A 16,318-nucleotide genomic window follows, 5' to 3' on the forward strand; every position below is an offset into this window, starting at 1 on the left:
TTTAAATATCACAATAAAAAATAGAAAAAGTCTAAGAGGCCAGTAATTTTTGTATTTTTTGGCCAACATTTAACCATCAAAACAAAAGTGAGTGATCTCCTACCATTAGATATAATCTCACACCATTAAAAATACTATTAATGGCTAATTAATGATTACAAAACACCAAAATTACTAGTCTCCTAGCATTCTTTAAATAAATATCATAGAATTCACCCATAAGGCCATAACTAATATCTATTATGTCACACACGTGGAACTTCGACCATCACAAAATTCAACAAACACCACCATGTACCTGGGCCAATCTGCATTTTCAGAAAATAAAATATTATAATATGTGTCTGTGGTCTTTATCACTTATCAGTATCAATTTTGAAATTGACCTAGTAATTAGAAAGTAGAAAGTCTAAAACCAATAAGATTCCTTTCTCCACCACATTTGTGATTTGTGGGATTAACAAACGTGCATACATTTAGAAGAAGAACCAAATTACCAAAATTGCATACATAAAATTTTGGCACACAAAAAATAATTTCAAGATGTAACTGATAACTTTTAAAAAAATAGTATTAGTTTGATAAAAAATTAAAAATAACACAAACTATTTTTTGTACTGACAAGAAGTTTGTGTATTTGGTTCAATTTTTTACAGAAATATTTAAATAATTATTTTAAAGATGTATAAAAATGGGGATAAAATTCATCTTTTTTCCATTTTCTTTTTCAAATTTGTAATTATTAATGTAAAAATAAAGTTGTAGAAAGATTTACTTAATAAATGTCACCTAATTTTACGAATAGAAATCTCACATTCTTCTAAGTATGGTTAAAAAAAAGAGGAATGTTAGAGGCCAACAATTTTTGTGATTTACAAAACACTAAACTAAAATTGCTGGCCCTAACATTCCTCTCAATGAAAAAGTCTACCGAGCCAACAATTTTTGTGTTTTGTAGCCAGCACTTTAAAAAATGATATCCAAATTTAATCCATCAAAATTTTAAAAATATATATCTCATATTTAATTATTTTTGTCAAATTAATATTTTTTAAAAATGTATTCATCATTTTTTCCTGCTATAATTATTATTCTACACAATCGTTTACATAAACTAATTATTTTTATTGACATCATATAACTAACTAAATTTATGTCTAGATATTTCCTAGTCTAAAAACCAAATACTAATTCGTCGCGAATCGAAAATCTATTCAACAGTTTGTCGCTTAAACGATTTTAATTTGAGAGTAAACTAAAACTAAATCCATGTTTTTTTATTGTAATAAAAAAACACGTGTATTTAGTGATTGTCATGATAGCAACTTGTGCAAGTGTCCGGACAACTAGGGAGCAGCCTTGTCTTCAAAATGTTGAAGTCAACATCAGCATTGCTTGAATGCAAAATTAGATTCAAAAGATACCAGAACCAAGACAAGTAGCACCGAAGTTAAAGTTGAAAACTTTCTTTCATTTCTAGCAACCCCATTTTGCAGTTCAAGTGTTTGTGAGATGGCAACTGGTTCAGGATCAATTATATGGAAGACACAGTTGGCCATGTTAATGGCACCCCTAATCTATGGAGGTTACAATGTTGTCACCAAAGTGGCACTCAATGATGGTGTCAACCAGCTTGTCTTCTGTGTCTTCAGGGATCTCATTGCCCTTTCTGTTCTTGCTCCTGTTGCTTATTTCCATGAAAAGTATGTGTATTTCTCTTCACTTTCTCCATTACTTGTAGATAGATAGGTTCAATTATTGGAGTCATGGCTATCATAGTTGTACGGATTCCTTCTTTTTAAAAAAAAAAAAAAAATCTTTTTTGTTTGTTTGTTTGTTAATATAGAACATGCTTTCCATTTAACTGAAATCAAATGTGCTTACTTTTTTTGGACATTGATTTGAGGTATTTAATAATAATTATCATAAAGAACCTAATTCTATATATGTACTATGTTTGTGTGTGATTGATGTTGCTAATGGTTCTGGAAATGTAATTTCTTTGCACATTTAAGTTGACAGTCCTTAACATCCAGAGTTTAGAAGTGAAACTTTAAGTATAGTCTATACTATTTTGTCCCTTTAGTATGATGGTATTTTTTCAATTTATCATAATGTTTGATATCCTTATCTTACCATGTTGTTTGTCTATAGGCATATGCGACCACCCATTACTAAGAAGCTATTATTGTCATTCTTCTTGCTTGGATCACTTGGGTGAGCTTCTTCATATACTCACTTATTTCCTAATTTCTCTGTAATGTAAGAACTATAGTGTTTTATTAATACATAAATAATGTTTGGTTCTTGAATATTGTTCAGGATATTTGCCAACCAGCTTCTGTTTCTTATTGGTCTAAAGTATACCAATGCAACATATGCTGCTGCCACACAGCCAGCCATTCCGGTCTTTACATTTCTGTTTTCTGCAATAATGGGGTCAGCTTCTCACTTTCACTCTTTTTTATTTCTAATTCTGAGTTTTCATATAATATAATGTTTGAAACACAGTAAAGCATGCCTTAACTTATTTATGCAGGGTAGAAAAAGTGAACTTGCTAAGATATGAAGGGTGGGCAAAGGTTGGAGGGACTATTATCTGTGTCTTTGGTGCCTTGTTGATGGTGTTCTATCGCGGTCCAGTTGTGATAGGAAATGAAGAAATAGTAATGAAAAATGCATCTCAAACTGAGCCATCTGGATGGTTAATTGATGGTTTGCAACATATAGGATTTGATCAATTCAGTCTTGGTGTTATGTGCTTAATAGGTAACTGCATGTGCATGGGTGCTTATCTAGCCATTCAGGTATCTAATCCTTTTTTTGTATCCATTAAATGACTTTTAATCACTCCATCCGTTTCAAATTAAATGTCGCCCGGGACAAATCAATACATCAAAAGATTGTTTTATCTAGATATAACTATATCTGCTACATGATTTTAGATGTACTAATTTGTCAAAAGAGACATTTATTTGAGTGGAGGAAGTATATTCATTTCCTTGCTTCCAGTTTGAACCAATTTGTTTCGATCTCTTTTCAGGCACCGCTATTGAGAAAGTACCCCACAAATATATCTCTCACAGCATATTCCTACTTCTTTGGAGCTGTATTGATGGTGATAGTATCAATGTTTATGACTAATGGGATTACTGACTGGACTCTAACAGGGTCCGAAATTCTTGCTGTTATTTATTCTGTGAGTGTCTGAATCTTTAAATCAATCTCCATCCTCATGAGCCCTTGTGTGTTATTGCTTAATGCTGATCATCTTCTGGTCCATTTACATCCATAAGCCATGTTTATGAAGCTAATATTTTCCCCGTTTTCTTTATTCCAGGGAGTTATTGCATCTGCCCTTGGTTATGCACTTATTACATGGAGCAGTAAGATCTTGGGACCAACCATGGTTTCCCTATATATCTCCCTTCAACCTGCATGTGCTACTATCCTTTCCCTAATTTTTCTTGGAAGTGCTGTCTACTTGGGAAGGTATTGCTCCTAAGTCCTAATAGCTTCCACTTACTGATGCATTTTGTTCTATGAGCTATGGCATCTAGAAGTGGCATCCTCAAATTATATCTTATTATTTTGAAAGTTTCTTATCAGTCTTATTTTTTGGTGCATGACAACAGTATCTTGGGAGGAACATTTATCATCGCTGGCCTATACATTGTTACTTGGGGATCATACAGAGAAAGACAGACAGAAGCGAATGATGGAGTTATTCCCTATGAATTTTGTGTTTCAGAGCCACTGATTCAGAAACAGCCAACATTTTAGAAGTCTGTTACTCCGGGACCCTTCAATGTTTCTCATAAGTCTTTGGCTTAAGGAATTGAATTATGCAATTTTTGTGTATTTGATTATGCTGTGATTGTAATAGAATTGGATAGCAGCACATTGATTTTTATTGTGTATTGAAATTAATTTCTGTATATTTGATTTTATCTATGTGAAATGTCATATTAAATCAACACAAAACTAACCTGAGTTACTTACAAACTAACTAGAGTTATCACTAACTAACCTGTGCTAGCCAACTATGCTGATTGAGACAAGTTAAAAAATAATATTTAATTGCTGATAGAAGACAATACTAGCTTAATCAAACACCAAGATCTAGTAGCACCCACTGAGCTAAAAGCCTAAAAGACAAAAACTTCCCTTCCTTCTTGACAACCACTTTCCCCGTTTTGTGTGTGTGATTGATTCTGTGGAAATTACAGTGGTGTGATATGGAAAATGGTGCTTCAGGATCAGTGAGGGGTGGTGAGACATGGAAGGCACAGTTGACCATGTCAATGGTGCCCCTAATCTATGGAGCATACCCTGTCATCACAAAAGTTGCACTCAATGATGGAGTCAACCAACTAGTCTTCTGTGTCTACAGAGTTCTCATTGGCTTTTTTGTCCTTTCTCCTTTTGCTTATTTCCTAGAGAGGTATGTGACTATCTATGCTCTTATTTATCCCACTTGTTTCAACCATTAGTTATATTAAAAAGAGCTAACTAACTATATGCTTTCCTTCTTATTGATGACTTAACACTATATATGACTGTTTAAAGAAAAAGATAAGACTAATGAAATAATAAAGAGTGTGTATTCTTATTTTCAATGATTACAAAAAGCTGTTATATATCAACATCTTCTTGTTAAAAAAATCTACAAAATCCATACATAATCCTATTTCTGCACACGTCTTAACAGAAAATATTTCTACAAAGTTGGAGGATAGAAGGAAATATTTAAGGGATAAAGGACAAAGGGTTCTGCTGCTGCTGATTGTTACAATTTGTAACTGGGCCAGTGTTGCAACTTTGTGGTTTCAGCATTTTTCTTTACTCTTATCATTGACTTCATTTGGTAGATTAGGCCTTTCGATTGTGAATAGTAGCAGGAGCTGTGTTAGTTGTAGATATAGTTGTAATTGGTAACTGTCTTGGGATGAAAAATAAGAAATAATGAGATAACAGGAACTGAGAAACAAGAGTAATAATCTAAAAAGTGTACTATACTAGAAATGTACAATACTTGCTTTCTTTGCAAATTTAATAGTCCTACACATTTTCAAACTTTAGAGCTCAAACTTTATCTTCACTTCATTTGTAATATGTGGTATCCTCACCTTACCATGTTGTCTATAGGCAGACGCGACCGCCCGTTACTAAGCACCTACTCATGTCATTCTTCTTGCTTGGATTACTTGGGTGAGCTTCTTCATTTACTCATTTCAGTTTATATAATTAATAACTTTTGTTATATTAATACGTAAAGAATTCTTGCTTCTTGAATCTTGATCAGGATATTTGGCAACCAGCTTCTGTTTCTTATTGGTCTAAACTTGACCAATCCAACATATGCAGCTGCCGCTCAGCCAGCCATTCCAGTCTTAACATTTATGTTTTCTGCAATCATGGGGTCAATTTCACATTTTCACTCTTATGGATTCCTATTTCTATGTGTTGGCATATTATTTTTATATTTTAGATACCTTAACTTATTGATGCAGCACAGAGAAAGTGAACTTGCTAAGATATGAAGGTGTGGCAAAGGTTGGAGGAACTATTATCTGTGTCTCTGGAGCCATATCAATGGTGTTGTATCCCGGTCCAGTTGTTATAGGAAATCCAGAAACAGGAATGGAACATGTATCACAGAATCCATCTGGGTTGAAGGATGTAGGATTCGACCAATTCCGTCTTGGGGTTATCTGCTTAATAGGGAATTGCATGTGCATGGCAGGTTATCTATCAATTCAGGTTTGTATCCTTTTGTTATGTAGTGTTAAATATATTTATAGCATTAAGGTAAAAGGTAATAATCAGTGATCAGCAATCAATGTTGTGTTAACGTTTTTGATACATCGAAAAATTAATGTAATCTGACATTGCCAGTATTAGCCACCACCACCATGAGCCAAACTCTTACATGTCCAAGTTATTGAGAATGCAACTTTGTAATGCTTTGTCATGTATCAGCACTCCAAGTTCTTATCACATCTCTTATGATTCAGATGAAAAAAAACTGAGAACTTTGGATAGGTATAGTATTCAAATTCAAACAAGTCTTTTATGTCACTGATAATAGGATTCATTATCTTGAGGACTTATCAAATTATCTGCTTCTAGTTTGAGGACTTATCAAATTCATTAACTTACACACTTCAATATTTGGTGGTAGGTTCTGCTACATGGAAAGTAGTTGTCACTTCTAATTTATTTCTATGACTTATATTTTCAGGCAAAATTGTTGAAAAAGTACCCCACAAACCTGTCCCTCACAGCATATTCCTACTTCTTTGGAACTGTATTAATGGTGATAGTATCGATTTTCATGACGGACGGGATAACTGACTGGACTTTGACACAGTCAGAAATACTTGCTGTTCTTTATGCTGTGAGTCACTAAAAATTTTAAGTCTCTAACATTGCATCCGAATATACGGATTTACAGATGAAACAAAAAAAGTTAAAATGACTTATAATGGAGGGAGTAATAGATTTTTCTGGTTTTTCAACATATAGTTTATGACAAATTATTTCTTTTTTTTTTTTCACCCTTTAGGGAATTATTGCATCTGCTCTTGGTTATGGACTCATAACATGGTGCAACAAGATTTTGGGGCCAACTATGGTTTCCTTATATAACTCCCTTCAACCTGCATTCGCTACCCTGCTGTCCCTAATTTTCCTTGGAAGTCCTGTTTACTTGGGAAGGTATTGCTGCTATGTATTGCTTCCAGTTATTGATGCATGCATTCTGAAATTATATTTTACTTTAAAGTTTCTCACTAATCTTTATTTTTTTTTTTAATTTTATTTTATGTTTTGGTGCATGACAACAGCATCCTGGGAGGAACTTTTATCATTGTTGGCCTATATATTGTTACTTGGGGATCTTACAAAGAAAAGCAGGCAGATGCTGCTGAAAATCTTCCTTGTGAATCTTGTGTTTCTGAGCCACTTATTCATGAAAAGACTGTGTGTTAAAAGGATCATTACTTCATAGTCCTCTAATGCTTCCCTTAAATTATTAGCTTAGGAACTTAATTATGCAGTTTCATTTCTGCTTATATGTTTCACATCATATCTCTTACTCTATATTATTCTTTACTTATGCCAATTGTGGGCAAAACTATGTTAATGAAATTGAATAGAATAAACATATATGTCTACTATGCTATACATACACATTTTCTATATTTTTCTATTTTTGTAGTTATTGATGGAAGTTATTAATAGAATTGTCTATTGGTATTTTTGATAAGGACACAACCTTGTATGGACATCCAATGAAAGTTGGCGTGTAATAAATTAAGAATGTTGAGTTTAGCAAACAAATAATAATAATTTGGTGATGACTGATGACAATTGACAAACATAGTGTTATTTGGGTTAAAAGTCTAATTGGGATTTGATGAAATGGCTTAGTGATGCAGGCCCATGTTAAGTGTGCAGTCCAAATGCAAAAGCAAAGTGATCTCAAGGCTGTTGAATGGAAATTAAAACCACAACCCAGCCCAATGCCAATCAAGCCCAAGGGAAAGCAACGGTAAGGCTGCATTTGTTTACAGAGACTGAGACACAAAATCATGTTTGACAGAGGAGACATGGACAGAGACAGTGTGTCTAAAGACACTGAATTAGTGTATTTTATGTCTATCCTAACAGGAATGACACGGGGACACTAACAAGGGACACAACTTATTTTTCATTCTTTTTTTCATTATTTTTATTAATTTTTCATAATTATATTTTTTTTATTATTATATTTTTCATCTCAAATTTTTTGAACAAAAAAAATGAGAATAAATTAGATTTTCATAATTTGTTCTAATTTATCACCAAATAGAATACAAGAACACAAAATTTTGTGTCTCTGTCCATCAGTGTCTTGTCCTATCCTATTCTCAGTGTTCTTGTCTTGTTCTGTTATCAGAAACAAACGCAGCCTAAGCTTCTCTAAGTTCACTTCGGGTAAAGCATTTCACTTTTTTGTTCTAACACCAAAGAGGAAGAAAGGAAAAGCAAAATCAAGCAAGCCATGTCAAATCAAGATAAAAAAAAAGCAAGTTAAGCACAATCTATTACATGAACTGTAATTTGTTTTTATTTACATGCAAGTCAATTGCTTGCTGTTTTTTCTTTCTTTCTGCATCACTATTTCGACTAAGTTAAAGAAATTGGTAATTATCTTGCTCTGCTGTAAATCAATGGTTGATAATGAAATTTGGGGAGCACAAGACTAATGGCTTTGATTTTGTCAAGCTCTCTGAGAAAGCTAATTACTGCCGTTCTCCCCTCTGCTGTCGTGCTTAACACTGATTTGTAATTCCTAATTTTCTAGACTAATGGAAGAAAAAGAAAGGAAAATTTTAGCTAGCTCAAGATTCAAGAAGTTGACCTTGTAAACAAGCCCTAGCTGAAAAAACAGAGTACATACAAAAAAGAAAACAATCTTCACTTTCGTTTAAGGAGAGAGAACCCGAAAGAGAGAAGAGTGAAACCTCACAAATAGAATTTGAAGTCTTGAAAGCATTGCACCTACACTAAAGGGAGCATTCCGTCAAGATAAAGAACAACGTTTGAGAGTTCAAAAGTTAGATTTAGCATATAAAGTTTGAACTGTGAATCATCATTTCCTTCATGGTTTATCTTTAAGTATTCTGTTTGTATGTTATGTCTTTCTTTATTTCTATTCAGTGATAAAAGGTATAAAAAAGAAGCATTAAAAAAATCATTGAGAAAAAAAGCTGAGAGAAAAGTCAAGATTTATTTCAGATATCTTTTGATTGTATTTCTGTTTTGTGTCTGTTGTCTAAATTATATCCCTTACTAAGTTGGGTAAGCACTTAGTGTGTTGAGAGTATAAGAAGTTACCTAGCTAAGTCAAGTTTAGGTAGAAGCTTAATTTGTCCCAGATAGAATTAGGTTGAATCCTAGAAAATTGGTGTATGTAATATTTGATATAATAGTGAAAATTTCACCGCTGTTACAATAGAGACTGGATGTAGGTTGCATTGCATGAGTCAACTGAACTAGGATGCATGGTTGTGTCATCTTCTTCTCTATTGTACTGATTCTGTTTTTTACGATTTATGAGACAAAATGAAATTGTTTCCTGCATAATCTATCTCGTAGACAGAATATAAGCTAAATTACATTTTCTGGTTTGAAGCAAGATTAATCAAATTTAAAAGAAAGTTATAGATTCAACCCCATCCTCTAGATCAACAAGAACCTTCAAAAAACACCAATGAAACATGAAAAAGCATTACCTGGTCTGCTTCTTTAAACCATGTTAGAAATAAAATCAGAAACGATCAAATGACACAATCGATAGAGAAGCCAAGTCTACAAGTTCTTCAATTCAACTACAATATTAGGGGGTGGCAATGGGTAGGGTAGGATAAGGTTTGGAGCCAACCCTAACCCTACCCTACTAGCGAGTTAAAAATATCCAAACTCTAACTCTATCCGTTCTTAACCCGCGGGTTATAAACAGATGCAACATTATTATATAACTTGATGATAATTTAAGATTTGGATCCTCTAAAGTTTGAATTTCACTTTAGAGAGTAAAATGTGATCTCTCACCATTGATTTCATAGGTGAGACCAATAATAAATATGAAAGAGAAATTATTCAAGGGGAGAAGATCACACTTTACTCTCTAAAGTGAAATTCAAACTCTAGATGATTCAAATCCGATAATTTAAAATAGAACTGATTTTTATGTAAAAAAAAAGTATTAAATTATCAATTAATAATTTTTTTTAGTGGTTAAGGATCTTTTGCATTTAGTGAGAGGTCTTTAATTCAACATCCACTTGAAACATATTTTTATATAAGTATATAACATATACATATATATAGTGCGATCAACTCGCACCCTACCCAACCGGGTGGGGTTGGGTTGGGTACCGTGGGTAGAGTGCATGTTGTCACTCCTATGCAATATCGTTATCATTAGAGAAAATACTCAGAGTGGTCCCTGAACTTGCACTCGATACTCAAAGTGGTCCTTAACCTTGCACTGGCCTCAATATTATCCCCGAATTTGACACAAGTGTTTCACGGCCGTCCCTGGAGCATTTTCCGGGGAATATTCCTTAACGGCGCGCTGACGTGTATGAGAGGGGCCACGTTGGATAGGTAACGGTTATCTGATGTGGCAGTTATCTTTTTTTAACTCAATTTAGTCCCTGAAATCATTTATAACCCTAATCCCCAATTTATCACGAGAAACCAGACTGTTTCCTCTTCTCTGCTCTGCTTCGTCTTCCCCGGCACCGTTGAGCTTGAGTTGAGTGGAGTGGGTCATGATGGGTGGAGGCAGCAACTATGTAAGTAGCTCCAGTAACCGACGTTCAGAGAGAAGCTATGGGAGGAGAACCACCAGACGCAGTCAGGAACGAGTTCCAGATAGGTGTGGGTGTGGTAGCCGACCCGTCCTGAAGTGGTCAGGAACAGAGGCGAATCCAGGGAGACCATTTTATGGTTGTCCTAACTACAATGTAAGTGATTTTTGTTAATGAATATACCTAGCGTCGTTGCTTATTAAATTTGTAACATTTCTTCTCCATGGGCATGAAATGTGGTTGCAGAGTGTTGGTAAGAGGTGGTGTGGTCTCTTTATGTGGGCTGACAAATTGACTGATGAAGAAAAAGAAAGTGACAGAAGTAGTTATGGCTTTGAAATGGAGGAATGGAGAATGAAATTGGCTTGGAAACTTGGAAAGTTGGAGTGTGAAGTTAAGGCTCTAAAAGTAGCATTTTGTTTGTTATTGGTTGTTGTTACAGTAATTGTTATTGTTGTTTTGTGTAGTATGGAAGCAGTGAAGTTCAGTTGAATATTGTGTAAAACAAAAGTTGTAGTTGCTGTACCTTATGATGAAGAAATGAATTGATTTGTGTAATTCTATTTTAAGTAGCTAAGCAAGTGTAATAGAATTTGAAACATTTAACAATAACAACATGGTTAATTGTTTTCCAAAGTTGTCTGTGTCAAACTAGACACAAGCAAAAGACAACATAGAGTATTTAACTACCATAATCCAAAAGACATACACGATCAAAAGACAACATAGAGTATTTAGCTACCATGGAAATCAGAAACCATAAAGTTCAATGTTTAAAAGCAAAATATCTTAACAAAAAATTAGCAAAGTGTTCATTTGTTGAATTTTCTTGGTGGTTTGAACCCCGGAGTTGGAACAAAACGCATGGCGTTACGCAACCTTGAAGCTGTAGCTGCTGATGCACCAACCATTGGATCGATAGAAGCACTTGTCGGAGGTGGAGTATTTGAAATTGGAACAGCGGCTGGTGGAGGAGCATTTGAAACAGTTAGAGGAGGAGCACGGGTTGCTGCTGGAGGAATCAAAGCTGTTGCAGGTGGTGGGGGTTGTCTTCTTTTTTGAGGGAGCTTTGGTGGCCTTGCCTGGTGCTGATTTAGTGGGTGGGCTTCTTCATTTTCATTTTCATTTTCTGACACCATTGGTTGACTCATGCCAACCTCAATCTCAGTAACATTGCCCTCATCTGGGACTTCAGGTGCAGCAGAGAGAGGTTGTTGATTATTTCCTGTGTTAGCTTCAGTAGCAGCAGCAGCAGCTGCAGCAGCTGCCACAGCTGCAGCTTCGTCGTCAGCCTTCTTCTTAGCACAATTTCTCTTGTCGTGACCCTTGCCACCACAATGACGGCATGAACCCTCTTTATATACCCTCTTCATCTTGGTGATCTTCTGCTTCTTGTCTCCAACCGGGCCTTCATCAACTCCCTTTCTTCTTTTCTTCTTGGGTGCTCCTGGCATCTTCCTAAATTTTGGTGGTTGTGGTCTATTCTGAAGAGACTTCTCCCATAGTTTCTGGCCAGGAATAGGATTGATATGGAATGCATAGGTGTCATTGTATGCATCCATTGTCAACCATCTATGACAGAAGTCTTCGGGCTGCCTGCCTGCCCTAGCCATTGCAGCACAAGCATGGACACAGGGCATCCCTGTTTCAAATCAATTATATGCATCCAAGTTACTAAGTAATCAACTCCAATTCCAGTATACAATCCACAATAAATTAAGAAAAACAATTACAATATCAGAATAATTATTGGAAGGGTAATGACAATTAAAGTAATACCACTCAGTTGCCAAAGTCCACACGTGCATATTGCCTTTCCCAAGTCCACTACCATGTTTGTCGGCCACCCGTGTACCTCGAATTGTTCATAGTCCGCATCTCCGGACCACATTGGCAGCCAATTCTTTAAAGCATTCCTGATCTTTTCCAAGCGGCTACGTTGAACAGGGGGTAGTAACCCAACATGGTTCTTGAATTTCATTTTGTTTCGGGCTATTGTCCTCATGATATACATTCTAACCTCCTCGAGTAGTGTGATAATTGGTTTAGCCCTTGCTTCCTTGATTCTTGCATTGAATACTTCGCAAGCATTGTTACATATGTTGTCGCATTTTGGTTGGGTAGGGAAGAAGGCCCGACTCCATGCATCTCTTCGCCATTTGGCAAGGTACTCCCAGGCTTCCTTCTTAGCTCTCTGAATTTTCATCATCCCCTCAACGAATCCCTCTTGAGTGGTAGATCTTGCACACTCCCACAGTAATCCTCTGAGTTCGTTGTCTTTCCACTGCTTGTTAAAGTTTCTCCACAGGTGCCAAACACAAAATCTGTGGTGGACACCAGGGAAGACCTCCTGGACAGCTGTGATTAGTCCCTGCAGGAAACCACAATAGAAATTATTAACTTATAATATCGAGACTCAATTTGGTCCCTCAACTTATATAAGTGACATAAACTTAGTCCCTACACATACATAAGTGACAGTAAACTAGTCCCTACACATACATAAGTGACAGTAAACTAGTCCCGGCTATATAGTAAGTTATACTACTATCCCATTATATTAATACAAGCATATTGAAACAGAGTCATGAAAGCAAAACATGACAGAAACAATGTCTGAAAGAAACCAGTGGTATTGGAATCAGAATCATGAAAGCAATAACTAGTAAATATCCTCCTTAAAATCAATCTTCGTGTTGAATTTCATCCCAACCTCTAATCGGATTTCCCCAAACCTTGTTCCTTCTCTGAAAATAGGAAATGCGTCGTCATTCTGAACTTCATCAAATTCATCCTCTGAGTTGGGGGGTGTCCTCATTTCTTCGGAATGCCAAGAATCTGCCCCGTCTGACTCATCATGATATTCATCATGAGCATCATAAGCCCCAATATCAGGACTCTGGCCTCCCGGTTGTCCAAAAAAGAACTCATCATCTTCACCGAAATCATCCTCAGGTACTAATCCATCATCAGGTTCTAGTATCTCCTTCCACAAATTACTCTCCTTAACTTTTTTAAGGTGCTTCCTATTTACCTCTTTCCTTTTACCTTGCAGTATTGTATTGGTGACCTCTTCATCACTCGAACTTTCTTCAGCTCCGGGCTTGTAAGCACTATCCTCCGCACTTTCATAACTGTCCGAACAGTCTGATTCTGATAACACAACCGTATCACCCAGCTTTCCCTTACCCTTAGTTGTTTGCCTCCCCACATGACCTTTGGCTAGACCCCTGGTTATATATCTCCTATTCAGTGTTGTTCTTTCTTTGCCTTTCTTTCCAGTTTCTTTCAAAGCAGCTTGTTTCTTCTCTGTCCCATTCTTTGAGGGCACTTTTGGTTGGAAAATCTTACCCTGTTTTGGCTTAGGCACCACTGTTGGAGTACTTTTGGGAATTGGTGTTGATTTTGTGGTTGCAGCTTGTTCTTGAGTATGACCCATGTTTTGGTTGGGTGGTGCAGGGGGGGTAGCAGCCATAGAAATTGGGGTCGGAATGGTGGATTTGAGGGTTGGAGTTGATTTGGTGGTTGCAGCTGGTACTTCAGTATGGTCCATGGGTGGGACAGGGGTAGTTTTTGTAGAGGTTGCCTCCTGGGTGGGTTTGCTAGTACTCGGACGGTTGATACATGGGGTTGGAACTGGGTATGGAGGAATGGCCTTGGAGCTTGCTCCTGTTCTCAGCAAAACTGGTTGGGTAGGGAGTTCAACCACCACCTCCTCCTTGTCCTTTCTGAATGGTGGTTCTTCCAAATACATTGGAAGAGATACCCCATGTTCGTAGTACACATGCACCTCTCCATTGTTGTTTTCAGCAAGAAAGCACATCTCTAGCAGCTCAGCATCAGAATTAAGTTCCCTTAGGCCAGTCTCTAAGGGTCTCTTTGGAACCAGCCACCAACAATGTTCTGCCTTATCATACCCAAGTTCTTTGTAGTAATTCTTGATGAAAAAGACATCTAGCCTATCAGGATCAACCTTCGGAATCTCTGAAATATGGTCCCTGGTGTATGACACAACACCCTCTTCACTCCTCACAAAGGATCCCCCATGGTGACACACAATAGTTATGAGACCCATATGAAAAAAAAATAACAACTGATCATCAAGATAGCCATCACCCAGGAAAGCACAATAACACAAGTCCCTAACCCTCCATGAACACAAATAAACAGCATACATAAACAACCTGCATTCTTCTATTTTCAGCACATTACAACCATAGATACCATCAATGAAGCAAAAAACAATAACAAAAAAAATGCAAAATCAACGTACGCAGAAAACCCTAACAAAAATTTTCAGAAAAACCATATAACAAAAGGCAGAGCGAATGAATGTATAACAACTTAATAATGTACAAAAAGTCATGATCAACAAAAACAGAGCAGTAGATGGTAGCTATTATGTTTATCCTTTCTATTTTGCTTACCTCTAACAATCAAAGTGCTTCCCGTCAGACCACTACGTGTGCAACAGAGACGGGATAATCACAATATGCTTGATTTTGTTGAGAGACAAGGCCAGCGAAAATCCCTCTCAAACTGGCGCCATTGAAGAAAATAAGGAGAAGATGAAGAGACTGTGTTGGCTTGAGAGAGAAGTATGCCCTGCATGTTACATCCCTTCTCCAAACACTAACCGACGACGTTTCAATGCAATTTGGGCGCCAAATTACAAAACGACGTCGTTTTGGAAGTCCAGCATGGCTTCCAGCGTGGCATCCGTAAGTCCAAGTCATCTTTCCGTCACTGGAAAATGCTCCAGGGACGGCCGTGAAACACTTGTGTCAAATTCGGGGATAATATTGAGGCCAGTGCAAGGTTAAGGACCACTTTGAGTATCGAGTGCAAGTTCAGGGACCACTCTGAGTATTTTCTCTTATCATTATTTATCAATTATTATTGGTTATTGATGCTTCAAAGTTAACAACCACTAGGAAGTAGGAACCAACAACTTGGTCTGTCATCGCCAAAGTAGCACTAAATGATGGTGTGAACCAAATAGTGTTCTGTGTCTACAGAGTTCTCATTGGCCTTTCTGTCCTTGCTCCGCTTGCTTACTTCCATGACAAGTAATGTTGATACTTGATCCTAATTATATTAATTTATTGTGTTTTCTTATGATTTACTTTTCATCACTTATAGGCATACAAGACCCCCCATTACTAAGGGCCTACTAGTCTCATTCTTCTTGCTTGGATTATTTGGGTGACCTTCTTCATTTACTCACTCAATTATTTCAGTTATATATGCATGCATATTATATATATATAGAATAATCCTTGTTTGCTTTGCTTCTTGAATTTTGATCAGGGTACTTGGCAACCTGCTTCTATTTCTTATTGGTCTCGGCCTTACTAATCCGACATATTCTTCTGCCTTAGAGCCAACCGTTCCGGTCTTTACATTTCTGTTTTCTGCAATCATGGGGTCAGTTTTTCTGTATCATTGATTCCTATATATTTCTGCATATAAATTTTATGGTTTAATGACATATCTTAACTTATTCATGCAGCATAGAAAAAGTGAACTTGTTAAGGTATGAAGGTGTGGCCAAGGTTGGAGGAACTATTGTCTGTGTCTCGGGTGCCATATCGATGGTGTTGTATCATGGTCCAGTTGTTATAGGAAATTCAGAAGCAGGATTGGAGAATGTATCAGAAAATGCATCTGGATTATATAGGATTACTTCAATTCAGTCTTGGGGTTATGTGTTTACTAGGGCACTGCATGTGCCTGGGTGCTTATCTAGCCATTCAGGTATTTATCCTTAATTTTTGTGTTATATATCCATTTGAATATTGGTGTGCATCAAAACTGTTCTCTTCCATATTTGGTTTCTGTCAATTTTAAATGTTTATATTAGCTACTCATGCTCAAATTATTCCATTCCATGTGAATCTTGTGTTCTTGAGCCGCTTATTCATAAAAAGCCCATTACTGCTAAGGAGCTTAAT

The 16,318-nt window shown here is 36.4% G+C and overlaps 3 protein-coding genes across 3 annotated transcripts; all 3 read left to right on the forward strand.

The window, feature by feature from the left end:
* LOC107642470 (WAT1-related protein At4g19185) lies at nucleotides 1,334-3,973 on the forward strand. The gene is made up of 7 exons (XM_016345835.2): nucleotides 1,334-1,703; nucleotides 2,155-2,217; nucleotides 2,323-2,439; nucleotides 2,540-2,807; nucleotides 3,044-3,199; nucleotides 3,341-3,492; nucleotides 3,636-3,973. The coding sequence occupies exons 1-7, from the start codon at nucleotides 1,513-1,515 to the stop codon at nucleotides 3,781-3,783; spliced, it is 1,095 nt and encodes a 364-aa protein (XP_016201321.1). The 5' UTR covers nucleotides 1,334-1,512; the 3' UTR covers nucleotides 3,784-3,973.
* On the forward strand, nucleotides 4,119-7,181 carry LOC107642471 (WAT1-related protein At3g45870). The gene is made up of 7 exons (XM_016345837.2): nucleotides 4,119-4,444; nucleotides 5,149-5,211; nucleotides 5,306-5,422; nucleotides 5,514-5,763; nucleotides 6,245-6,400; nucleotides 6,569-6,720; nucleotides 6,849-7,181. Exons 1-7 carry the CDS (start codon nucleotides 4,239-4,241, stop codon nucleotides 6,991-6,993), a joined length of 1,089 nt encoding a protein of 362 aa, XP_016201323.1. The 5' UTR covers nucleotides 4,119-4,238; the 3' UTR covers nucleotides 6,994-7,181.
* Nucleotides 15,065-16,135, forward strand: LOC110271669 (WAT1-related protein At5g45370-like). Its single transcript, XM_021122695.1, has 4 exons — nucleotides 15,065-15,171; nucleotides 15,383-15,433; nucleotides 15,675-15,791; nucleotides 15,877-16,135. Exons 1-4 carry the CDS (start codon nucleotides 15,065-15,067, stop codon nucleotides 16,133-16,135), a joined length of 534 nt encoding a protein of 177 aa, XP_020978354.1.

Source organism: Arachis ipaensis, chromosome B05, assembly GCF_000816755.2.
Source record: "Arachis ipaensis cultivar K30076 chromosome B05, Araip1.1, whole genome shotgun sequence".
NCBI classification, from domain to species: domain Eukaryota; kingdom Viridiplantae; phylum Streptophyta; class Magnoliopsida; order Fabales; family Fabaceae; genus Arachis; species Arachis ipaensis.